Genomic DNA, 25,889 nt, shown 5'->3' with positions numbered 1-25,889 from the left:
AGGAAGGAGAGTGTTTGTCAGTACATCTACTCTCAAAAGCAATGGAAAACAACTTCTATGGATGGATTAAAGCTGCTGCTGCTGCCCAGCACCGCGGTCAGACCCTCGCTGCGGGCACTGCCCAGCTTTTGCTGGTGTTTGAGCTGCAGTGGCACCGAGCACACGCCACAGCCAGCTGTGTTCCCCTGTGGCTGTGAGCAGCAGGGGAGGCTGGATCGCTGTGGGATAGGACAGGCATCACCACGGCAGGGGGCTGGCTGCCCTACAACACTGCAGAGCAAAGCCAAGGAGGTCGGACTCTATAAAACACCAAAATCCCGCTAATTTAAGGTCTTCTGCATACTTCATTCTACTTCCTCCATTACTTTACATGAGATCCGCTGAAGGCAGTGTGTGAAAAGAAAGACATTTTGACTGAAAACACATTTTTGTAATTTATTATATCTGTACACAGCTAGTGCTGTTCTCATTAGCATATTTTCAACCTTCTCCTCCATCCCCCTCCCCAGGCCAGCAGCCTGTTCCACGGGGCACAGGGAAGGCCGAGCCCTCAGCCTCCTTTGGCATCCTGAACTTCCACGGGACCTGAAACACTCGGCAGCCAAAAGGCAAGCTTGATTAGTTTATTTAAAATTAAACATTTCTTTCTGTTCAGCTACTCAGATATGCACGTGGAGCCAAACCTTGTGTCTGACCATTGTTAGTGCCAGAAAACTGATTCAAAATTAGAGACTAACAGAGACCAAAGCTGCAGAGAAGCAGCTTCTCAGGTGTTGCCTTAGAACTGCAGGATTTGGGTTGATGCTGAAGCTTTCTACGATTTTAAGCTCAGGGTTGCCCTTCTTTAGTGTGAAGAGGTTTTATGGTTACTGGACAGTTACTGGTGTGGAAAAGCAGCAAAGATTTTGCTTGGTTGTAGTTGTTGCACTGATTTCCCTGGGCAGCAGGATGTTCTCTTCCAAGCTAAATCATTCCTGTTCACCCAGCACCATGCAATGCCCAAGTCAGTATCAAAACAAAATTAGGCAAATCAGAGAAAGCTCCTTGGAAATGCATGGTTAGGAAAAAAAAAAAAATCTGGACACTTCACTTGGGATTGTCGTTTTCTTGACAAATGCCTTCAAAACCAGGACAGCATCCCAGAAAAATCAGAAGACCTGAGGATGTTGGTCAACTGATTCCTGCCCTCCAATACTGGCTTCATCATTCCAGGTCAAATTTGCAGTTTTTACCACTACGTGTGGTTTTTTTCCCACCAAATCAACATAAGTAACATTTGTAAAGTGCTTTGAGCTAGTGCTAGAAAATACTAAGAGTGGAAAGAGGGGCAGAACATCTGTTATCAGCACCCAGCTGATGACTACGAGTTGGTTTTTATCCTCAGAGCAGCATCACTATGTTCTCCTTTGACCTCCTATTAACCAAGAGCTGGAGATGGCACACGGGGAAAAGGAGTTTGTGCAGGGCAGTGAAAGAAGAAAAACAAAGGAAACATGAGGATTTCTTCTGGAAAGATGCCTGAAGCAGAGCTCCAGGGAAGGATGGGTATTTACTTCCCAGATCCATCAGGAAAACACATGCAGACCCACATGCACAGAGCTCTGCAGGAGGCTTCACACAGCACAAGCATTTGCCATACAAGGAGAGAAGTGGGGCTAATCTTAAAAAAAAATTGAAAAAGCAAGACATTGATGCTTTTTTTGAGGGGAGGATACAAATGCTCACCAGAAGCTGCTGCCTGAGGGCTGTCAACTACGTCGTAGTAAAGTCCTGCCACCTTTTCCAGTTGACAGGAACTTCTCTCTAGTTAGCAGCTTCACAAAAGCAATCCTTGTATAGATCCATAAACCTTTCCCAGATTTTTAAAAGGTTAATTTTACCATTATAATTGCACTTTAAAAAGAGGCATCAATCCCTATGCACTCTCCCCAAACACCTCCTCCGTTTATAAAAGAGGAAAGAAAGGCTACAATTATTCACTGTCCTACAGCTACAGGATTCAAAGGCTTGATTTAGGTGCCTGAAGGAAGGATGCAAACACCCAGTTTTCAGGGCAGGACAAGAGTGCATTTTAAAAAACCTGCAGGCTTCACAGCTTGGCTTGCATTGGCTTCAGGTGTTTGTGGAAAGATTCATGAACCTGCAAGACAACAAGACACTGGTTACAAGGCCAGGTTTGAGCTTTGAAACAGTTTTACCTCCTCACATCTTGCAGTGTGTTCAGTGTGTTTGTATACTAAGGAAATTTGACCCAGAGGCACTTCGGAGATTTAAGAACAACCAGGTAACTTCTGTGTTTCAGAGTCTACATGATACAAAGCTTGAGAATATAAAAAACAGCCTGCCCACTACTTTTCTATTACGACAGGAATGCAAGATTTATATCCATACAATTGTTTGGCATTTTAATTACAAGAAAACTGGTACAGGTTTCCTAAGGGGGCTGTAATGAAGCTCCTAAGCCCCACTGACTTCAGAAGTACAGAACACTGAGCAAGGTGTGGTGGGATTTAACTCCAGCTGCAGTCTCTGGCAGCCCATTGTAGGAGATACAGTCTGCCCTCAGCAAGTAAAGGCACCAGGAGACAGGATTTACCATTCTGGCTGATGGAGCAGGGACACTTCAGTTTATTTTTGCTCAGCTGCAGCTCCAATCCCAGGTCAGATACACAACATCTGACACCTAAGTACTACAGGGGAGCAATTTCTTTTCTCCTCCACTCACTGCTACTGCCTGAAGACTGGAGGATTTGCCAGAAAATGGGCAAGGCTTCCACAGCTACTCTCACTAAGCAAAATCAACAGCAAGTGGTAGTTGCTTTTAAATTCACTGAGATAATTCAGTTGTTTCTCTGTGGAGTGCACCATTTCCTCCCTCAACTGAGAAGCTCATGTGATCCCACAGGGAGAGTAACTACAGAGAGCCAACTGAAAGTAGGTTGTTAGTTTTGGTCCATTACTACTTGTGACTTTTCTCCACCCTTCTTCAATTACCTGGTGAGATCTCTGGAGCGTAATTAACAACCCTAAATTGAGTTGTTTCTCTGGTCACGTGAGAAAGAGGAAAAGAAAAGAGGTTTCTTTACCTGTGTTTTGTTCAGTGGGGATTTCTTTGCCCACTCAAACATGTTCTCGTAGACGTTGCCGTCGTAGCGGCCAAGCACAGATCCCAGATGGACATCATGGAAGTCAAAGGAGTCCACCAGTGCCACGGCATTGGGACGAATGACAGCCAGGAGCTCCTTCACATGTTGGTTCACTTGGGTAACTTGGGCACTGGTCAAGATACCCGCCTTGAGAAGGAAGAAATGGATTACACAAGTCACAAATCCTTCCCTTCCCCAAGGTCTCACACAGGTCAGCTTTCCCACACAGAACTGCAGCAGTTGGTAAAAAAACCAGGTTTATTTTCCTTCACTAAGTAATTCAATTGTCAATTTGCCACAGTGCAGAAGCAAAAGGAGATGCCAGCACAGCCCACCGTACTGCCCAGCTATTTAATCTTGGATGGCAGACTCTGTGAGTACCTGTAAGGTACTGCAGGAGCAAGTTTTCTTGGAGAACATGCATATACGGATATTAAATTGTGCCTGGCTTCAGGGAAATCTTCAGTAAGCAGCAAAGAGGAAAACGGGAAGACAAAACATACCATGTCTGCCTGAAGAGCAAACAAAACACTGCTGCACAAATTCACTCTCCAACTGACAGAATGAAGACAAGAAAAGCAATGCCTGACAATTTAAAGCCATTCATTGAAGGAAGGGTTGGGATTTGGAGCACGAGATTCCCTTTGAGGGATATAGGTTGGGGAGTACATCTAACTGCATCTCCTTTATTAATTCCTTGGTTTTTAGCACACAGCAGCTGATCAGCAACTAGAAACCATTTCAGCTGACCCTTGGCACATGCCTGGTTTCCATTTATCACAAGGAAAACCTGACAAGAGCCTTCCAACAGACCTGCACTGCTAATGACCTTCTGGCAGCCAACAGCCAAGAACTTCCACCTAAAACACCCATTTGGGTGTTTTGGCTTGGCATGTAAAGCACATTTGCAAACAGTGAACTTGGTTTTGGAGATTTGGAGTGCTGGAGAAAGACACCAACCTGCAGGAAATCGCCCGTGTTCCTGCTGATGCCGAACAGGGCGTAAAGGAGGCACAGGTCGGTCAGGACAGCGCGGACAGCGGCATCACTGACTTCGGCCAGCTTGGCTGTGAACAGCTTCACTATCACATAGTGACAGTGGGCCTGCAGAAACCAAGGAAAGTCAGTCAGGGGCACAGAAAGATGAGGAGCTCTCACAGCACGTCTCTTTATACACCACTGACCTCTGATGCCCGCACAAGATCAACAGAAGTCCTGTTCCAGGCATCCTCCTTGCTCTTCCTGTGGTTCAGCTCAGCTTGCAAATTCTTCGCTGCAGATTCTACAAGCCTGGTTCATATGAGGAAGAAAAACAGTTTACATAATCACATTAACAGGATGACAGACACTGAATTCATACACATGTCAGTCATGGCACATGAGCTCAGAATTCTTCTCATGTGCCATGAGTGAAGACATTGACTGGAGTGACAAGTTGTGCCTCTAAAATACCAATAATCACTGTTGTAGCTACAACACAGCTACAGAGGGGTAAGAGGACTTCTGACAGCACACATGTGGTGCTTCAATACCTACTCACAAGTAAGTGTCTGCTCTACTCTCCCACTTCCCTCACAATGAACTTTAATATCAGGATTGTTTCTCTCCAGAGAGATCTCTGAGCAGTTTGTTATTTTTGTTTGAATATACTTTACACATAAATAAGAAAAAGATACATCCCAAAGGAATGGGGAACAGAGTAACAAGGCTATGAGCAGCCTCCTGCAACCTCAAAACACTTAACCCTGACCCCAACCCAGCTAAGTGTGTCACTTCCTGAAAGCAACACACGGATCAAAGCTTCACCAGCCACACCTTGAGAATCCAGCATTAACAGGGCAATGCAACACCAGCACCTCCCCAAACACCCAGTTTTCCTGGGCCCAGCCCAGTCAGTGTGAGCTCACCGGGCAGCACGTGACTTGTAGGCCTCTACCAAACTGGTGGGGTCATTGATCCTCACGGTGACAGTCCTGGCAGCCACGTGCTGGGGCTGGATGCGCTGCCTGGAGAGGTCGTTCAGGTAGGACACCATGCCAGTGACCTGCTGGCCAGAGGTCACCTGGGTGTAGCTTTTCATAAGGAACCTGAAAATAGAGACAGCAGATGGCAACTCTTACTCCTGAGTTGTTTGAATGGACAAAAGTCATCTCGCTGAGGCTCAGGCCAGCAAGAACAGTTGAAGGCACACTATTTTCTGCCAAAAATGGGGCAGGGGACAGAAACACGACACCAGTTTCGTGGTCACTTCTGCTCATCACTTTGTCACCAACTTCACTGCAAACTGGCCAAACAAGACTCCTTAACATCAATTTAGTGTTAAGAAGGGCATCATTTATTACAGGTGCCTGGTTGCATGGGGGATAGCTCCTCCTTGTGTGCACATGATTTTTTACAAGTGTGTTGCTTACATACACTCACTACATGCAAATTATAACTTGCTCATTACCATAAAACCCTCCCCAAGTTCCCAGACTCAGTCCTTGTTTTGGCTGTAGCTGCATTCCTAAGGCAGATGTCTCCCCCTTATCTTCCAGCTGTCCTTGCTGGGATAGCAGATTCTGCATGCCTTGTTCCTCTGCTAAAAGTTACACAGACACAGCAGAAATCGAATTAACCCTGTTGGTATAAACTTCAGCCACAAGGACCACGAGGAGAGGCTGGAACATCCCTGTGCAGAGCTCCCACCGTACCTGGCTGTCTGCAGCATCATGACCGTGTTCTCCCCCTCGTAGGTGCAGGATGGGGTGAAGGTGACATAGATGTCAGGAATGCCACTGCAGCGGGAGTAGCCGTGCCCGCCACAGGCCATCCGACACTCCTCAATGCCAGCATTGGCAGTCCAGGAGGTGAATGCCTTCAGTCCTGCTGTCAGGGCGTGGAGCTGAGGGGCAACAGGAAAGCCAGGTTTATTTTCCAGTCTTAGCTTGCACACATACGTGTTAAGGACTGCAACTCCCAGAAAAACAAAGTAGAGTCAACACCATTCTTGCACCGTTCCACAGGGTCTTGTTTTTCTTGCAGGAACTCTCTCCTGAGTCAAATATTTATATGAAAACCTTTGTACACGGAAGGACTTCTTTTAAGTACACCACTCCTTCTGCCCGTAAACATTTTATGTACAAGACTGTTTTCAACTGCCCATTGTCACAAACACTAACAGAAAGTTAACACCTCACAGCCCTAACCCCTCAGTATACTTTGATCAACACACCTGTTCTACCCTAAGCACTTGGAAGAACAATTAAGAAGCTACAGCACAAGCACAAGACCAGTCTGAACTCCCAAACAATACTCCATAATTCCTGGAAATGCACCTTTTTAAAATAAAAATATATTCCCAGTAGCTTTCTCACTGTGCATTACTCCCTGCTTTTTATAAAGTGCTCTAAATGAATAGAGCAAATAAATGTCACCAGCACATACTGGCCTTGGGGGCTTCTGAAACTACAGAAGGAGAAGGCATCTCATGAGTGAAAGCCAAAAAGGCTCAATGCCTCTTTCTCCATGCTGTAAAGAAACTTCACACAAATTCAGCCAACACTCTGGTTTCCAGAGGACACAGTACCTCTGGCAGCTCACTGAGGTCCCCCTTGCTGATGTCCCCACTGATACGATGGTAGGTGTCCTTTATGTAGGCTCCCACAAAATGGAAGGCGTACGCTGTTGCCAGGAGAGGAAAGAGTTTGTATTGTTGGGTCTGATAATCCAGGATCTGGGGTTCTGGTTCCCTAGAGCAGAACACAGATGAGCTAGCATGTCAGTGGTAGCAAACTGCTGCAGAAATCCCATTTATCCCTACTCTAAGTACATTCTCCATCCATATCAAGCCAGATTCTCTAAGACCATCCAGCAAAAGCCTCTGGCAGGGGAGGACACTCCAAGAATGGAAGATTATGCACTTCCCAGGACAAAGAGTGTTTTGAAACCATACCAAGTGCCAAAGCAAACATCAACCACAGCCCCTCTTCCTCCCAGTACTTGAGAAGTTTCCCTCAGCACTTTGGGCTGCTCTGGGTCTCCCTGCACTCACCCTGGCTTCAGCTCAGACTGGTGTCTGACGGCGCTGTAGCGGATGGCGATGGTGCAGGCCCGGGACAGCGAGCGAGCAGAGTCACCCACGATGAAGGAACGGATGAACACCATAGTCCCATAGGTCAGCTTGTCACTGACTGGTTTCACATAGGTGCCATCTGGTTCAACCTACCAAAAAAATTAGAAAGATTAAAAAAAAGTACAGCCTGTTGATCTGTGAAGTTTCCTCTCTTTTACATGTTCACACTCTAAGCTCATCAAGCAGCATTTACAAGCCACTCACAATCCTTTTGGTGCAGCACTCAACCTCACAAGAGCATTCAGTGTGTCCATTTCTAACAGCAGATGCCGAAACTCACTGCTTTACCTGGGCATATTTCATCAGCATGTTTTCCCGAGGAATTCGGTAGTTGTCCATTTTCAGGTAGCCATTATCCATTTCATCATAGCCAAATTTGGGGCCAATGTCACCCACTGTAATACCTGCCACAGACAAAGCCACTTGCATTAAAAAACAGGAACTAAATACCACACAAGAGGTTCAAGCCTTCTCCAGTAAGGAGATTGTTTAGTTTTCTAGTAAGTCCTGGCAGTGTTATGAGTAAGAGTTAACAGGGACCTTAACCTCTTTGATGGAAAAGTGGTGTCCTGGTTTTGGCTGGGATAGAGTGAATTATCTTCCCAGTGGCTGGTACAGTGCTGTGGTTTGGATTTAGCACAAGAACTGTTGGTAACACACTGATGGTTCAGTTGTTGCTGAGTAGCACTTACACCAAGTGAAGGACTTCTCCATTTCCACACTCCCCACCAGTGAGGAGGCTGGGGGGACACAAGAAGCTGGCAGGGGACAGAGCCAGGACAGCTGATCCCAGCTGGAAAAAGGGATATTCTCCACCACGTGGCGTCATGCTGAACAGTAAAACTGGGTGAAGTCAGCTGTGGGCATGACAGCTCAGGGGCTGGCTGGGCATCAGTCAGCTGGTGCTGAGCAATCACACAGTGATCACTTGCTCTGCACATTCTATTATTATTATTATTATCATTATCATTATCATTATTATTAATTTCCCTTTCTTTTCTGTCCTATTAAATTGTCTTTATCTCAGCCTACAAGTTTTACCTTTTTCACAGTTCTTTTCCCCATCCTTCTGTGTGGAGGGAATGGCTCTGTGTGTTTAGTTTCCTGACGGGTTAAACCACAACAACTGGACATCAAAACGTGGGAATCTCCATAATTTCCATGCAGCCCTACTATCCACTCATGGTGGGAGCTGTCTCTAAAGTTCATGCAGCTCACTTCCAGCTAAAGAGTGATGAAAGCTCTTCTTCCCCTTTCAGAAAGCAGGATGTGCTGCTCGTGGAATGCACAGCTGGGAGACACTGGGGCAGAACCAAATCCCAAACTAAACTTCACAGGGGCAGAATCAAATCCCAAACTAAACTTCACATTGAAGTGAAAGGAAAAGATGATTTAGTAGTAGTTCAGTCATTAGAAAGACTCATTTAAGCCCTGTGATCTACCGAAATCAGCTAATGAAATAAGCCACGGACTTTAACAAGACACAGCAGCTGTATACATTCAGAGAGAAACGGATTTAATCTATTCCCTGAGTGTGAATTTGTACCTGGCAGAGGTTCATGTGTGCCCAGCTGCCGGATGGGGACAATGAAGGCATGCAGGCCTTTGCACTGGCCCTGGGTGTAGAGCTGAGCCAGAACAATGGCGTGGTTCGATGTCTTCCCAACTGCAACAGGAGCAGGAGGCAACACAAAAACACAGTCAGACACTCTCAGAGTCTTTCCTCTGAGATAACCTCATCATATCATGCACTGGAAAACCAGATTGACCTCACTGGTTGTCACCCCCATCATACAGCTCTATGGCAAAGTGTTGCTCGAGTCAATGGAAGTTGCACAACACAATTTTCTTGACTGTAAAACACCAGGTCCTTGGCACACCTGCCAGTGAAGCTGAAGGAACTATGAATAATTTGATACAAGCAATCAAAAATTACACCAAATCTACAGCGTGAATGACGCTGAGCAACAGTCCAGAGCACACAGAGAATGTTTAGCATGCTCTGGTAAGTCTGTTGCTTGTTGTGGCAAGAGCGACTGGCTTTCAGCCCACTCTTTGGACCAACTTCCAGCCATCACTCTGTAGATATAACACACATGGCATCACCTCCATGAGTTCTTCCATACATCTTCCAGATTTAGATACACTTACGTCCACCAGGCCACCACTTAATGGAGGTGACAGTGGGGCTGTTGAGGATGAACTCCTGCGTAGAGGGGTCATAAGTGGCTGTAGTTTCCAGACCCCGAAGATGAGTCCCTGGAAACAAGCAAACACATTGTTTTGGCAGGAAGTCAGTCACAAAACAGACTAGGACAGAGCTGAACAATGGAAAGTGGAACTCCAGTAGTAATGTTTAAATTTTAACTTTGCTTTTAGGCTATATATATAAAGAGCTAAATACCAACCAATTAAGGAAGAACAAGTGAGAGCCAGACCACATTCTGGGACCTGAAGCCAATTCTCAGAAAACATTGATTTTTTTCCCCCAGTGGTCTAAGACTAGTTTTCCAAGCACCTCCAATCTGACACCTTTTTGCTATCACACACCAGAAGCCCTTTCTCATTTAAAATGTTCCACAGGAACACACTCACCTGAATTTCACTAAAATGCAATCTGATTAAATTGCAAAATAAAACCATCCACTTCTCAGCCACAAGATGAAATAAACAGTACCCACCACCTCTTCATGCCCTCATCAAGTCTACGTTCTCCTCACTTGATGGAGCTGATCTCCCAAACGAGACCATCCATAGCTCCAAGACAGCAGGTAATGGCATGTGTGTCCCAGGTACTGATGTAGGTAGATGAAAAGACTGCAAAAAGATGGGAGGTAATTCCAGGAACAGTCTTTGTCTTCTGCCCCAAACTCTTTACTTCACACACCTGTCTCAGAGCAGTGGCATTGCCCCTGAATGCCTTAAATCTCCCAAAGTCACAAGGCCTACTTGCTTAAACTAGACAAGCTGTGAACACTCCTGAGAGTCTGGACTGCCAGGGCAGGACAAGAGCTCCAACAGGAAAAAGGAGATCACCTTGCAGCAACCACGTTCCCAAAGCATGGAGGTAATGGCAGACTTCCATTGGCAGGCAGCTCAACACAGACTCACTTTGCTGGCAAAGGATCTTCAAACCTCACTAGTTCCAAGAGATTCTCTTTAGACTTGCAGTTAGTTTATGCTTCACACAATCTCTACATTTCACTTCAGCACAAAGGTGAACCCTGCTCATTTTTAGAAAATAATTCTCATCCTCAACTCTCAGATGACCAAAATTAAAGTTCCCCAAGGCATAATACCCTCCCCTTGAAACTTCAGTTAAAAGTGTTGCAATCACAATACTGCTGGAGTTATCAAAATCCATTTCAAAGCTTGAAAGCAAAGGAATAGCAACAAAAAACAAAGTCAGCTTGAGACAGAGAACTCAAAAAACCTGACACATTTCATGGTCAGTTAAAAAGAACACATGGGAATGAACCAAGGGGAATAAAGCTCCCTACAGATCATGAGCACTGGAACCAAGTCATCCGCATGTTCTCTGACCCAAGATCAGCAACTCTTAATTTTTTGGCATCTCTTTCAACACCTCAAAGCTCTGTCCTTTTGCCTTCACACTGAAGGTTAATTAAAGCAAAGCAGAAATCAAACTGGAAAGAAGAGCAAGTGTAAAATGAACAGATGCCACCAAACTGACAGCACCAGTGATGGGCAATAATGACACTGGTTTGAATGGCACGAGGAGCACCCAGGTGCTCATTCATAGAGCTACAGACATCAAACCCCCCCTTAGGAGGAAGAGAGGGAAGCAGCACATGGCATAATGTTCTAATAACCCTTCCAGAGGCTGTCCACTTTTCCCTACAACCACAGCTGCACGTGTAAAACTGTGAGATACACACACACTGTTCTTCTCAGGCATGGGAATCCTCTGTACACAAAGCCATTCTTAGAAAGAGCATTTATTGAATGTACTGTACCATGGCCCATTTCAGTCTGGGCATAAGTGCCAATGATCTCCAGGTTCCAGGCAGGCATGAAGAAGCGATCCTGCTGCTCTGGGGTGGCCTGGGTGAGAAGGGTGGGGAGGAACATGCCCAGATGAAGGTCCAGAGGTTCAGGCCGTCCGCGGTGAACAAAGCTGTGAAGAATTGTCATGGGATGGGAGTGTGAAGGGAATGTTATGGGAGGGAAGCAAGCATGAGGATTCATGGTGGAGATTCAGGAAGAGACAAAAAGAAAAAAAAAATGATTCATGTGTCAATCAGAATTCAGCAAGTGTATTTTAGAGAGCCAGAGCACTGTCCTTTCCTCAGGCCTGAGAAATAAGAAATGGCACACACTTTGAAATAAACATGCTGCAATGACTTCCTCTGTAATCATACATAAAGTGCATCTGCAACATTCCCCTATTTTTGATGCACTATGATTGATTAAAAAAAAAAATGAATCCAAACCTTCCCTCTGGTTTGAACATCGGAGCATCCCTAAGTTCAAAGGGCTGAGGCAGTCAGCTGAGAATGTCACTTTGTTGGAGATGTGATGTGGCTGAACACAGTGTGCTTGCAACCAAATAAAGGAAGTCCATCTTTTTTTTTAATTTTTTTTTTTTTTTGCCATGTTTTGAAGGTAGAACCTGGTAGAAGTCCCAATTTATCCAGCTAAAGGAGCTAGGTTTACAATGAACTTCCTTTTTTTTTAAAAAAGGCAAATCCTAACTGGCTGCACTATTTACTCTAGTTTTTTGAAATTAAAGATCAGACACAATTAGTGTACATGGCATTTCAAATCAACTCCCTTCAACTTCTGCTATTTTAAAGAACTTTCTTAAAAGGACAGTGCTCTGTGTAACTTAAAGTTGTGAACATGAATAACTTGGCAAGAAAGCCAACATTTTTCAATATGTAAATCACCAGCACAAATTATCTCCAATTAAACATCTTTCATTAGAATTACTTTTTCCTCCATGTTCTGTCAAACACCACTGTGAGGTAATTAAGTGGTCTATTAAGATTTTCAATATAAAGAATTAATTCATCATTAAATCTTAAAATATTGACAGCTTTGAGTATTAAAATAGTGGGGATAGATTGAGGACCAGCACCTCCATCTGGCTCATTTTTGTATGAAATAAATTTAATTGGACTTTAACGGGAATATATATACATATATAAATGATCTGCATTATGGAAAGAGCAGAGGTCTGAGCATGGCTCAAACTCATCTGACATTCTTAGCAAAGTGGGAACAATGCATCCTTGTGTTCTCCAAACACACATTAATATGAACTAGTTCTGTCCCTAGGGCTTCCCAAGAACTGGTTTTTGATATTATCAGACTCCTATAAATAAATTCAACTATCTAATAAACCCAGCAGCAAGGTTTTCTAAGCTTTTTGACTGCACAGTGACCAAACCCAGCAGGGACTAGCGGGTTACCAGGAACACCAGATTTTAAGTGAGTTCAGTACGAGTGAAGTACACAGCTGACAGTCAAAGAGTGAAAAAAAAAATTCTTATTTACTAGCAGTAGTTATAAACCAGACAGAAACAGCACAATATTTTCACTTTTTCACCGTTCCTTGTTTCTTTTTCAGCCCTGTGCTATTTGTGTTTTTTCTTTCTTTGATTTTTTTCTCTTTTTTTTTTTTTTTTTTGAGAGAGAGAGATTTCTTCACTATGGAACAGGTTAAAATCAATACACCCATAGTCACCAAGATAAAACTGAGTAACTACCCATCCAGGCTAAGGTTCAATTCAATAATCCAGAGATCTGTTTCTTCATTACCACATTTTAAACATCAGGATTAAATTAAACAATTATACAATTAAAGTTCCCCAAGAACAGCTCAGTGACAATTACTGCAGCAGCTTCACTGATGAAGTATCAGATACTCAACACAGCAGGAACCCCAAATTCTGGCATTTTAATTATTCAGCATAGAAAGTATATCTGCTTTACTGTATTAGCTCTACGCAGTGTCAAAATACCAATTTAACCATGAAACAACATGAGAACCATAAGGAAATCAACCATCACCAGGCAAGAAAGTGCAATTTTCTAATGTGAAATTAGAAGTAAAACAAATCACTGCAGTGGGGATGTGACTGATTTAAAGCAGCTGGTGTGAGAAAGCAAACAAGGCCAGCAGGCACTGTTTGTTGCCATCCAGTTATCTCTCAGCTTCTGGTGTTGAGCTGGGTTTGTTGAGCAGGAAAGAGGACAGGATTTCTTCCATTGAGTCTTCTACAAATGTTTCAGCAGCTGTAACTGAACAACCAGGCAGCTGGCACTGCCATCCAGCAGTGTCCAGACTTGTACACCTCAGGCTTTCCCAGTTCAGATGCCAGCACAAACACTGGAGTCCTTGTCTGTAAACTATTCTTGCTGGTATTTAACAGCCATAATTCCAGGTTCTGGGCTAAAAGACTGTTTTCGGATGCATTAAATGTTTTTCCACTTAAAGCAGTGAAAGTTGCTTTCAACAACAGCAGGCATAAGATGTTTTTCTTCTTTGTAACCAAGACCTTTCCATGAAGTTGTACAGCTGCAGTGCAGCAGCATCTGGAAGAAAAGTGCCTGGGGCAAAGCATACCTGACTTTCAACCCAAAACTCACAATCTCACCGTGCTCCACTGCTCCTAAAGGAATGCTCCTGACCTGCTTCTGCAGGCTAGCTATGCACTAAGGGCTCTGGCATACATGTCCCAAAATTAGGCAGAAATAAAACCCACAGTACTGTTCACTGACATGTTCCAACTGGTTCAAGTGAAATTCAGACTCTCAGGGCTTAGAACAACCTCCTCATTTTAAAACAAAGGTAACAACTACCAATGTTGTAATGTACCAATGATCAGCTAAGAGGTGCATTCTGGAAAAGACCAAAAGAAATCCTGGGATTGTCAGGATGTGAAACGAGGCAGCTGTCTGGCTACAGACATCAATCATTCACTGAGGAATTTTACCTTTCCCCCTTTAGACTGACCCAGGGAACATCATCAATTTACCCACTGGAGTTAGAGAAAAGAGGTTACCCATTGATCCCTGAAGGGAACTAACCATGTCCCATTTCGGTTTGGGCGTAGGTGCCAATTATCTTGACTCCACAGACCAGGGGCAGCCACTTCTCCTTCTGAGCATCAGTCGTTTGGGTCTCTATGGTTTTGTGAAACATGCTGAAGTGGAGACCCAAAGGTTCAGGAAAATTGCCCAAGCATGTTCTACAGGAGAGAAATAGAGGGATCTGGATCTCAGTCTTACTGTTACTGTGAACCTGAAAGGCTTTTCTCCAACTGGAGCATAAGACAAATAATATTTTTGCCTTTTTCAACCTTTTTTTTTTTTTGTCCACAAGCAACCTCCAAATGTGGAGGCATCAGAAGCAATGCTAATGGGGAAATAGATGTTTCTTCCAGGCATCTTCACCCCATGAATCTTGCTGTTGCTATGTAACTGGAAAAAATGTTATTCTACAAAGGTTCATGAGGAACTTAAAACTAAGGACATGAAAATCAAATTATTTTCTTCCCCATCTCTCAGGCTTTGTGGGACTAAATCCCACTGCTGCTGGTAGCCTACAACTAGGGCATTATTAAGTAGAACCAATATGTATTAAAAGGAAAAGGTTCCTTTGGTGACTGAGTTCTTTTCAGAACAGCTCTGTATCACCTGCAGCTGCTTCTATCAGTTGTGAGATCTGGAACACACCTTCAATTAAAATTACCATTACAGTCTAGTGCTGGAGGGAATGGAAAGAAAAAAATCAGACATTTTAGGCGTGTTTCACCAAAACAGAAGTTATTTCATGAAAGAAAACTCTAATCACCTAGTAGCCACAATGGCAGGCAAAGTACATTCTCAATTAAAACATCTTCCCTTCTGCAGCTTGAACAGTTTCTTCATCTTCAATCTACTGTACACAAATGCTTATTCCATCTAAACTCTAAGATAGAGGAGGAAAAATGAGCCCTCTGCATAAATACCATAGGGGATGCTCTGCATGTGGTTTGTCAATTACAGCAGCATTTGTGACTGGCCTTTTGCACCATGCAGAGAGTAAATAATTGGTAATTCAACAGCAGGTCTGATACAGACTGTGAAAACCAGCCTTAGAGTGAGAGGCAAAGCACCACTGAACTGCATGTTGCCTGTTTAAAATGAACAAGACAAAATGAGCCATGGATTTTTCCAGGACCAAAACTATTGTAATCAAGTAATCTAATGCTGGTGCTGAATGTATTAGCTGTGCTTTAAGGCGGTGTGAGTGCAGCTACAGCGTCTCAAATTCCTGGAATGGAGGCAGACAGTTCCGTCACCAAAAAATATTCTATTGCCTACAGCAGCACATGTTCACAAAGCTGATGCTTACAGGGTGACCAAGGGCTTAAAAGTGCAAGACAGAATACTTTTCAACATTCTTGTGGTTTCCTAAGTGGGTTATTCTTTTAGCCCAGGACCTATACAGCAACAGCAGCACCCTTTATTTCGTCACTGCCTGCAGCACAATTATTGTGCACCTACTCCTCAGGCCCCAAAAGGACAAATCTACGGGGAGAAAATGAGTACTGACTTTGGAACACAAAGTTTGAGGGCAGCTTGAGAAGAGCTTGAATGGCTCTTTGCGTATTTTCAGCAATCATTGAAAGAACTTGAGAAAAAGGTGCAGCTCATGCTTTGCTGTCAGAAAAATCAGGTCAGACACTGCTTCTTTGAAGGTAATGCTCCAAGAAAAAATCCCAGGAATCTTCTCAAAGGTCAGGCCAGCGACTTTCACTGCCTATGAGTAAGTTTAATCACAAGTGGCAGATATCTCATGCTTAACTACCACCTTCTGCCACAGGGGTAAGACAGCAGACATTTTGCAAGTGGATGCTTTAACACCCCTGTGTCAGAAGGTTATGATGTGTCAGTAACTAATTGTGCAGCATTTGAACAGCTTCTTGCATTAACTAAGCTGAAAGTTAAATTACAGCAAAAACCGTTCATCTCTGCATACTCCACACTGAAGACTGAGGATTTCCTTAACGTGCCTTTTAACAACTTGAATGACAATGAGAGAGAATCCTGTTTTCCTCAAGACACAGGGCAAACAGAAGGGGTACCAGCTGTGAAAGGAGGAACAACAGGTTTTCTTCCCTTCTTTTTCTTTCTCTGAACTTACTGCTTCCCATCAGAATTTCAACGCTCCCAGCACCTGGACTGGTTGTTCTCCAAAGGCTGCAGTGTGTAACTGTTCAAATACTCTGCTCCATCAAGGCTGATGGTGGCAGTGACCATCTGATCAATCACCAGCTGCTCTGAGGTCAGCCTTGCTACAACCACCAGTGTCACAATGAGGCTGCAGCTCCAAATCCACTTATGGGAAAAGGCTGTGTAGTAGTATGTGCTTTGGCATTACAGATCAGCAGCCAGTGCCACCCACACAGTAGAAGGCACGTATGTGACAGGTGAGTCACTGTTGCTCAGTGCACAGAGGACAACAGAAACAAAGTCTGTGTGCTCAGAGGCTCCAAAGCTATGGGAACAACTGCAAAGCCATTCTCAGGCTGCAGAACTGGCTCACACAACAGGGGCATTTACTTTAAATGAAAGTCTGTGTGCAAACTTTCCTGCTTTGTGCAGTTCTTGAAGTAACCCTCTCAAGGATGAGCACGAATGGGTCATCCCAGTGGAGAAGGAGCAGGAGCTGTGTCTGAGTTTTGCTAACTGGGCTTCAGAGCTCACAACTGCTATGGCAATAAACTCCTACTCCAGCTGTATCAAAGTAAGACCAAGCCAGACTCATCCACTCCACATTAATTAAGCAGTGGCAAGTAGGGCCCACAGTAGAGTTTTTCTGCTTTGATTTGCTCAAAGCTGCTCCAGGTCCTAATTTAAAGACATAAGAGCAAATTCCAACAGGGAAAGTGCACATTCGTGCAGTGCTCATGAACACAGGAATCACCTGGTGACCAGCAGCTCTCAGATCTTCCTTCTTTTCTGACCCAGTTTGTTTTTCTCTTCTTTGTTTAACCCCATTTTCCTCAATGAAGGTTAATTAAACTTGAAAGTGAATTAAAACTGAGCAGCTTGCTCTCTTCCAAGAGCATTGGAGCACTACACCAGAAACGTTTCCCATTTTTCATGCTGACTTACATTTTGCTGCAGTTAGACTGCAAAAGAAATCTGAAATATTGGCACTGTTAGGCTGATGGCCTTCAAAGCTACAGTCACACCAGCAACTGCAGTGTGAACACAGAAGAAATACTATATGAGAAGCAATTAAAGTATATTTAACAGATCCTCTTATGGTTTGGAGTCCAACAAAACCCTTTGGAAACAGGAAGGAGGAGCATTCACTTAGACATGTCACAGCAGCAGCAACTGTTTAAGTGTTTCTTCAGGGCAGTGAAGGAAGCAGCATTTCTCCTCACCTACTCATAAATCAAACTATAAAGTTGGTGAGTCATGTGCAAAGCTACCTAGTGATGCTCTGGCAGTTTAGGAAAGCTACAGGAAAAGAACTCAAAATTCTTCAAAATTGCATATATAAATCTGTCCCTGCCATTTGGGGATAACTGACAAAATTTCTTAAGCTTCCATAAATAGAAATGTCAATCACAATAAATACAATGACATCCAAATCAAGGACTTCAATCTATTTCATAAACTTAATCTGAGGCATGTTGCAACACTGTATCCATTCAGTCTTCAGTTTGGAAAAATGAGTAAGCCCAAACACAATTTCTCCAGGTCAGTTTTTACACTAATGAAGTCCCTTCCAGTTAGCACCAATTAGCATGGATATGGGATAGAAATAAACATAATTTTGTCAGTTGGGTGCAGGTTCACCAAATCTAAAAGAAAATCTGACACTCAACAGGTGGGAAAGTGTGGAGAGATGCTAAAATGCAAATGAAATCAAAGGATAAAAAAATAATCCTGTAATTTCTTCCATTTTTTAAGCAGCAGCAAGCCCACATCCTCCCTTGCCAACACCAGACATTATGGTAAAGAAATCAAATCAGAATATTAACAGTGTACAGCTCTTAGAGCAAACACACCTCACCTGTAGGCAAGAAGTTTATGCACTGGGCTTCATTCTGTTACATGTTATTACAGAATAAATATGGTATATAAAATAAATAAAAAATGGCAAATACAGTCAGTCCACAGTAATTGCAATTGTATTTGGAAATCCTGAATGGCTGCAATTAGATTTTACCTTGAAAAAAAGTAAGTCTTTTTCATTGTTTCAGTTGGTTTTGGACTGTGACTTCTGACTAGTCCCACCTGACCATACATACCACATTGGGTATGGAGGTACTACTTGGTATCTGTATGAAATTTTACACTTTCATCCACTTAAGAATTGCTGACTCCAAAGTAAGTTTATGGAAAGACAAAACTAGAATCTCTCATTTGACTACTTCAGGAAAGTCTATTTTCATATAATATTGTCATTAACGCTACAAAAAGACAGAAAATTTGTTAAAATTTTCCACCTGATAGACTGGATAGACTTTGCTGAATTTTCTCCTTAGAAATAAATAAATAAATGAAGAAACTTCCCCATCACTTTCAATAAACCTTGTGTAGGAAAAAAATTAATTATTAACTTTGGCTGTGCAGCACCTGAATAATCCAATACTGTCACTGAACTTGTTCCCTGTTATCACTGTCCACCAACGACAGTTTTCAAATTATTTATGTTACTTCCACGAGAAATTTCATGACACAGGTCAGTGCAGACCAGTTTCTCTGAAAGCAAAACCACAGTGGACAAGATGATTTCAATTTCCTAGTGCCAATGGTCATGCCCTGAGGCCCATAACAGCTTTTCTACAAAACCAGTCAGAGGGGGCTTGTGGCTCATTATTTAATGTGTCAGAGGATATACCTATGGGATTACAACACATTTCTAGGTCTGTGTAATCTCTCTGTTACCAGTTTCTGTTTGGTTAAATCAGATTGAGTTTAGCAGAATTAGGGGGAGAAATACATCAAAATCAGGAACTAAGCTCTAATTCCTTCTGGAAGGAATGAGAGCTCAGATGTAAAGATAGTCTTATTTTCATTAACTTGATCCAAGGGTGGTACTAGCAAAGGTCAGATGCAACAAAAAGCCTCAGGGTCAAAGAGAACCTCTGTAGCACCAGGAACTTAGAGGAGGGACACAGAACAGACAATTATAAGAACTTATAAGGCATCTTGGAACATTTTCAAGTATTTCTGCAATGTGACTTTATTGGGTCTAAGTGCAAAGTGAAGTAATCAGCTTTAGGAGATTTCATCAGAAGCTGCAAACTCACCAGATCTATTCAGATTCAAATAATGAGTATAATTTTTTTATTCCTTTTGGAAAAAAAAAAGACCTAAGTTCAAGTTCAGTTTTTCAGTTTCTGCACCACATATAGTGAACAGGGTATAACTGCTAATGTTGCATTTCTGTTAAAAAAAAACCCTAGGAAAACACAACACTCAGGAATTCAGGGTTTCATCTGAAATTCACTGAAGCAGACTTGAGTGGGCTTTTACACAAGTCTTGAGCTTCCTTTAGACAACAAGCATAGGAAAAAAGCACAACTCTAACGTCCTTGGTGGTGATTGAAGTACATACAAGAAGCAAACTCTGGATCTTTTTAGGTACCTTTTAAACCAGTAGATCTCATCGGGATCTGCAATTCCATATTCCCTTAGCTTCATCACCATCAAGGAGCTCTTCCTGATGGCTTGCTCATAGCGCTGGCTACGGGACAGGAAGTTCAAATCCTCGTGCTGGAAGTCAGGGTCATTAAGAACTAAGGCCTCTGGGGATAGAACAGAAGAGGAAAACAAGCTCAGCTTCCACAAACTTCAGCAGGGGGTGAGCAACAACCCAGCGTTTTACCTGCTGGAGCTCAAGGCAGAGGTATAAGAAAATTGAAAATAAAATTAGAAGTTAACAAAATGAGAAAGAAGTCAAAGCTCTTTGAGAGCTCAACTCCTGGCACTCTCATTCCACACATAAACCCCATTTTCAGTTCAAAGCACTCTGGACTTGGCAGGAGGGCAGTTCACTGATGTAAAACCTGCAGGCTCCTCACCAACAGCCTGAGGCTCAGGCAGCCTCGTGAACTCTGATCCCCATGCAACTCCTGCAGAAGGGCAAAGTTATTATTACCACTATGCCAACTGGAAAACAGGGTGACCAGAGATCACAGACTCTGTTTCCCCCCCCTTTGGCACAGAAGTTACACAACACCGGCCTCTGACAGTCCCAGCCCAGGGAAGAGACTGGAAGTAGTTCATTAATCTCTGATAACCACGGTCGTGCCGGGTGACAAACAGGTGACATTTGTACTCTTGGGCAAGAGCGGGCTAGGAGGGAAAAAGGAGGGGACAGACCCCATGAGAAATGCCCATGGGAAGCTGCCTCTGACCCTCTGGAGGAAGGGGAAACAGAGAACTGAAAGGACACTGCTCTGTCAGGGCCACCCTAAATCCTTTTCTGGGAACGGGAGGAGGACCAGGGAAGTAACGCTGCTCCTGTTCCTCTCTAACCCATGAGGCAAGACCCCTTTACTTTACGCTGACCCTCCACCTGCCAACCCTCTCCTGACAGCTTTCTCCTCTCCACAAAAGCTCCCCCACACCCCTCCCGCCCCACGACCCCCTCACAACTCGGTCGTTCCTCACCTTCCCCGGGACTCCCCACCCCGCTCCCCCCCGCCCTGTTTCCCGCTCTCCCTCTCCCCGGAGATCGCCCCTTGGATCCCCCTCATCACGCAGCCTCTCCCCTCCCCACCCCCGCATATCCTTCTCCTCCTCCGAGCCCTGACGGGGGCTGTCTCTCCCCGTCCCCATGGCCCGGGCCCTCCCTCACCGATCTCCTTGCGGCGGCGGGTGCGCTCAGGGCCGCCGTCCAGGATGTGGGTGAGCAGCTCGGGCTGGAAGGTGGCGCCGGCGCGCTCCCTCTGCAGGTCCTTGTTCATCGCCATCGCGGCGGCGGCTCTGCCCGATCCCGATCCCGATCCCGATCCCGATCCCGATCCCGATCCCGATCCCGATCCCGATCCCGATCCCGATCCCGATCCCGATCCCGCTGCGCCGGCACCGCCCCCGTGTGACGTCACTCCCGCGACGCCACGTGGGTCCTGACCACGTGGGTCCCGCGGCCGTGCCCGCCCTTCCCCCGTGAGGCGGAGCAGGAGCGGTGAGCGGCGCGTTCAGTCGTGCTGGGAGCGGTGCTTTAAATCGCGCTGCGATGGGCATGGAGCGGCGCTGCGAGAGCGCCCGGCACGTGCGGCGTCGGCACGGAGTAGCTAATTAAATAAACAGCTCGTTACATGCCGTTAGCGGGCGCTAAGTGCGGTGTTGGGTAGTGCTCTTGATCTGCGTGTGAAGGATTGCGCTTGGGGCTGGGCCTGCCAGAAATCTCCCTGCGAGGTCCTGCAGTGGGGGTGGAGCGCGCATTATATAGCACACTGGGTGGGCACAGCGTGTATGGCGATTGGGGTATGGCTTCTACAGCCTAAATGATTCTATTCGTTAGAAAGTGCATTAAATGCACACCGAGCGTCTTGCATCCTTGGCTGAGCCACCTTGCTGCACAGCGTGATTCAGGAGCAAAACCCGAGCGATACAGGACAGCCTTTGCCGTTCTGGAGGTGCAGAAATGTCCTTGCTTTTTAAATGCTAGGTGCGGCGGGGATGCACGGAGCTGTAGGGAGCGGGGAGGTGGGTCTCCACCTACGGAGCCCGCGTTGGGACCCTGCCAGAGGGGTTTTTCAGCCCGCTGTGGGTATCCACAGCCTGGCATGGGGCTGTGGGGCAGCAGGCACAGAGAGAGGCACGTGCAGGGACGGGGTAAGCCAGCATTGCCCTGGTTTCGACAGCCTCCCACGGAGTCCTCTGTGGGGCATTTTGCAAGGTTGCAACCCCGTGAGCAATGCGTGAGGTGGGCAAGGGACGCCAAGCATTAAAGCCACGGCGTGTGTCAGCTCAGTGTCCCCACTGCTGCCTAGTCAGTATGGGGGGTCCTTGAACGCCCTGCAATGGACCCACTTTCTGAGTGGCAGGAGTCCCTGCCTGGGCTGTTGTGCGGCTCTTGGGGTCTCCCACAGTGAGGCAAAAAAAAAAGAGAAAAGCAGTAAATGGAGCATGGAAACTCTCCAAACACAGGCAGCCTGCAAGGGAGATCAGAGGGAAAACAAGGCCAAAAGGAACCACTTTAGGGCACAGCCAGGAGCCTGGCTATGACATTGACTAGGCAGGATTAGGACCTTTCTGGAGCTGCTTTGCATTCCCGCCTTTCTGTGTGCTCTGTGGTGTGCCTGACTTGCCTGTGCCAGCCCTGCTCCACCACAGGAGGTCCCACCTGAGCCTTGTCTTGGAATTAATCCTGCTCGTTCATCGCTGTCTGCTAAACCCTACCAGACTTCTGATGAAACCAGGCTGGCTTGGATGCAATTTATTGTTCTCCAGCTGCAGGATCACACACTGTCAGAATTTCTTATGCTGCAGTAAGACGACAGGCTCAGGATCATTCCTTAAATCTTGCTGCATAGTAGTCCCCTGTCACCCCAGCAGCTGAAGCTATCCCTGCATCTCAGTCCCTCACACTGTCTGAACTTCTCAGTCACCAATTTCCCTCCTTCCTTAACCTTTCTCAACTCATCCATAGCCTGAGGGAGACCCAGAGGACCTGGTGGGCTGCCTGTATTTCATGCTGTGGGTTGTGTGGGACTAGGCAGCTCCTCTTTGTGCCAGGATGCCCTGGGCTTGGCACATGCACTGAGCTGCAAATAGGATTCAGCGGGGAAGCTGTGAAATTCTTGCAGCCTCCTGGATGGTGGAACCTGGGCAAGGACGGAGTTGAAGGGCAGTGTCACTTATAATTTGGATCAGGTACTGGAGAAGCATGGAGTCAGACCTTTTGCTTTACTGCAGGCCAGCCGTTGTGCGAGATGCTGCCAAGTGCTGGTGTCTATTACTTCCCATGGGAGATCAACAGCTCAGTCCCCGAGGGGACGACACTGAGGACATTTGGCAGGTGAGAAGGGTACCCCGCTCTCCTTGCAGGCCAGGCCTTTCCTTCACTGGCTGAGCACCTCCCCTTGGTTTGTAATTGGATTTCTGCACAGCTGAGCTTCCCAAACTGATCATTCCCAGGTTATGCTGCTACGACCTGGCCCGATCTGAAGCCGTTCTCACCACTCAGCACAACTCGGCTCAGTACCAAGTCTATGTTGACACCAAGTTTGTGGAGCCATTCCAAGCCCAAGTGGGATCTTTCTTCATGGTCCTGGGAGAGGCTGAACACAGGAAAGGTAAATGCTCCAGGAGCTGGTGCCCTTTGCTGCTCTTCATGGTACATCAGCTCCTTCAGAGCTCCCTTAGTCACTGAGGGCAGCCTGGGCCAAGCCAGTTCATCTCATGCAGCTCCTTCAGTCACACGAGCGAGTGATTCAAGGTAGGAGCAGCCTCTCTGTCCCTGCTCACCATCAGAAGAGCCACCACTGGTGAAAATCTGGTCCTCTGGCACAGATTTTTTTAGAAACAGGAAGTACTTCAGCAGCATTGTTGGGCTTGAGAAACCTGTGCTAAAAAGCCTGGCATCACTGCCAGCTGCCACACCGACCGCCTTCACCCCAAATGTGGCAGATTGCAGCAATACCTCATTGCAAGTGGCTGGGTTGGTCTTTGCCATCCTTGAAAGGCTCTAATTATTATCCCTGCCCTCAGACACGTGAGGAAGGCTCTGTCATGCAGGTCACCCTGTTGTCTTTTCCTGGGGTGCCCTGCATTCCAGCTGCTTGGTGCTTTGTGGGGAGTTGATCTGAGCTGGGCCATGGGATGGTGAAGCAAATTCTTTGTTATCTTGGCCATACCTGATAAAAAGCATTTGCATTCATGCCATAGAAGTCCTCACTGGCATGTGGAAAGCCACACTGCACATGGCCTCTAGAGAGTGACCTGCTAAGCCACTGCTGCAAAATTGCTTTAGAAGTTGTTATTTTGGTCATCCTAGCTTAGGAGTGAGTTTGCCCCATTTTGCAGGGGTGGAAGGAGAGCAGACTGAGATGGTGGCTGTGTCACTAAGGCTGTGTCACCAAGGCTATGTCACCTGCCATGGCCCCTTCTGTGCAGCTCCATGTTACCACTTGAATGCTACCAATGAACTGGTGGTTGTAGCCAGCTTTGAGCCTCTTCTAAGCCCTCTTGTCTGCACAGGGGCATTCAGAAATGAGCTCAGACCCATCACTGCTGCTTTTCAGACAGGGAAAACCAAAGTGCATCCCGCCACGACAGAGACAGATGCTGCATGGCAGGCACTGGCACTGTTCGCCAGTGCAAGAGGAGTGCAGTGTCAGTCACCAGCATTTTGTAGCCATCAGAGCAGAGAGAAAGCACATCACTGAATTAAGCTGGTCCTGCTGCTCACATCAGTGGCAGCATGTGGCCAGTCCAGCCTCCTGGAAGTTCTCAGGCTATGGTTATTTGCCCAGCTGGAGTCGTATGTTGCCTGAGGGAACTCTCTGCCTCCAAGCTGCTCTGTCTGTTTTCCTTTCTCCAGAAACTTCCAGTCCTGTGGTGAAAGCACGGATATTGACCTGCGTGGAAGGGATGAATGTGCCCCTGCTGGAACAAGCCATACAGGAGCAGAGGAAATACTTCAACGAGAGGCAGGAGCAGAGGGGAAACAGCACATCCTGACAGCAGCTCCGAGACCAGCCACACACTGGTCCTTGGACTACTATTTGGAACAAATATGTTAAAAGTAAATTAAGAAGTGGGTTTGCTGTGGAAAACAGCAAAGTCACTGAGCAAGGAAACACTTGAAGACTGTGAGTCAGTGTGTAACTGTGGGCTGTCCATTCCTGCCTCAGGTGTCATCACCGAAAACAGCTCTGGGAAGCACGTTTGTTGTTTGTTTGAAAGGGTAGTTAAGGAAGGGGAACACTTGGCTTATACTGGTCCTTCCGTAATTCACAACCTGAAGAAGTCAGAAGTAGTCTCTGAATCTGGAGCTAAGCATCTCACCTTTGGCAGATGGGGGGAGAGGGCATTAGCACAAAGTTCATTAGCCCTGCCTGGCTGCAGGCCCATGAGTGCATGTGCTGGGGTACCCTGACTCAGCTGCCACGCAGGAGCATTCCTGGCAAAACACTCATGTATCTGGACTGACCAAAGAAACAAGAAGAACAAAGAGTCCCTATTTTCAGTAGCACCTGCCTCTTCAGGTAGGAAGAACTGGTATCCACGGGGAGGATTAATTCTAACTCTAAAATAAATATTTGCAGTACCCTGAGAACCACCACTTGACTTTCTTCCTTGACACAGCTAAGTTTAAGAGACCTTAAATCACTATTTTTGAAGTATCTAAAATTTTGATTGAAATTTTCCTTAATAAAGATGAAAAAAGAAGGCAGCCTGTCTTTTATTGATTAAATCCCTCTTTCTTTCCAAGTCAAGTGTGTTAGCCCCTACACAAACCCTACAGATGATGTAAGAAAATTCAGTTTTCTTCCTCTTCCTCCTTCTCCTAAGTACTGGGTGTGTAAGGAAGGGACTGGCTTTAAAAAAGCTGTAAGACAAGGAGATGAAGTTACATCAGAGTCACTGGTTGAAGAACATGGTTCCAGGCCTACCCAGCTGAATTAAATCACTGA

At 45.5% G+C, this 25,889-nt stretch overlaps 2 protein-coding genes across 6 annotated transcripts; one reads left to right on the top strand and one right to left on the bottom strand.

Annotated features, from left to right (window-relative positions):
• Nucleotides 1–415: 415 nt before the first annotated feature.
• Nucleotides 416–21,304, bottom strand: ACOX1 (acyl-CoA oxidase 1). 3 transcript variants are annotated; one of them, XM_039562165.1, is made up of 14 exons: nucleotides 21,101–21,304; nucleotides 19,886–20,045; nucleotides 14,317–14,477; nucleotides 9,412–9,519; nucleotides 8,807–8,926; nucleotides 7,549–7,664; nucleotides 7,180–7,349; nucleotides 6,715–6,877; nucleotides 5,840–6,030; nucleotides 5,054–5,233; nucleotides 4,331–4,436; nucleotides 4,107–4,250; nucleotides 3,087–3,293; nucleotides 416–2,140 (listed from the first exon to the last, which is right to left on the bottom strand). In XM_039562165.1, the coding sequence occupies exons 1-14, from the start codon at nucleotides 21,213–21,215 to the stop codon at nucleotides 2,090–2,092; spliced, it is 1,992 nt and encodes a 663-aa protein (XP_039418099.1). In that variant the 5' UTR covers nucleotides 21,216–21,304; the 3' UTR covers nucleotides 416–2,089. The 3 variants fall into 3 exon arrangements, with proteins under 3 accessions (XP_039418099.1, XP_039418098.1, XP_039418100.1); XM_039562164.1 differs by lacking the exon at nucleotides 14,317–14,477 and adding an exon at nucleotides 11,238–11,398 and having other exon boundaries at nucleotides 21,101–21,303; XM_039562166.1 differs by lacking the exons at nucleotides 19,886–20,045; nucleotides 21,101–21,304 and adding an exon at nucleotides 11,238–11,398 and having other exon boundaries at nucleotides 14,317–14,383.
• On the top strand, nucleotides 20,586–25,648 carry TEN1 (TEN1 subunit of CST complex). 3 transcript variants are annotated; one of them, XM_010407533.4, is made up of 4 exons: nucleotides 20,586–20,785; nucleotides 23,167–23,269; nucleotides 23,389–23,546; nucleotides 24,794–25,648. In XM_010407533.4, the coding sequence occupies exons 2-4, from the start codon at nucleotides 23,184–23,186 to the stop codon at nucleotides 24,931–24,933; spliced, it is 384 nt and encodes a 127-aa protein (XP_010405835.2). In that variant the 5' UTR covers nucleotides 20,586–20,785; nucleotides 23,167–23,183; the 3' UTR covers nucleotides 24,934–25,648. The 3 variants fall into 3 exon arrangements, with proteins under 3 accessions (XP_010405835.2, XP_039418103.1, XP_039418101.1); XM_039562169.1 differs by lacking the exon at nucleotides 20,586–20,785 and adding an exon at nucleotides 21,383–21,430; XM_039562167.1 differs by lacking the exon at nucleotides 20,586–20,785 and adding an exon at nucleotides 21,437–21,884.
• The last annotated feature ends 241 nt before the right edge of the window (nucleotides 25,649–25,889 follow it).

The sequence above is a fragment of the Corvus cornix genome, chromosome 18 (genome assembly GCF_000738735.6).
Source record: "Corvus cornix cornix isolate S_Up_H32 chromosome 18, ASM73873v5, whole genome shotgun sequence".
NCBI classification, from domain to species: Eukaryota; Metazoa; Chordata; class Aves; order Passeriformes; family Corvidae; genus Corvus; species Corvus cornix.
The sequence above is the reverse complement of the archived record's forward strand: the minus strand, read 5'-3'. Positions and strand labels throughout refer to the sequence as shown.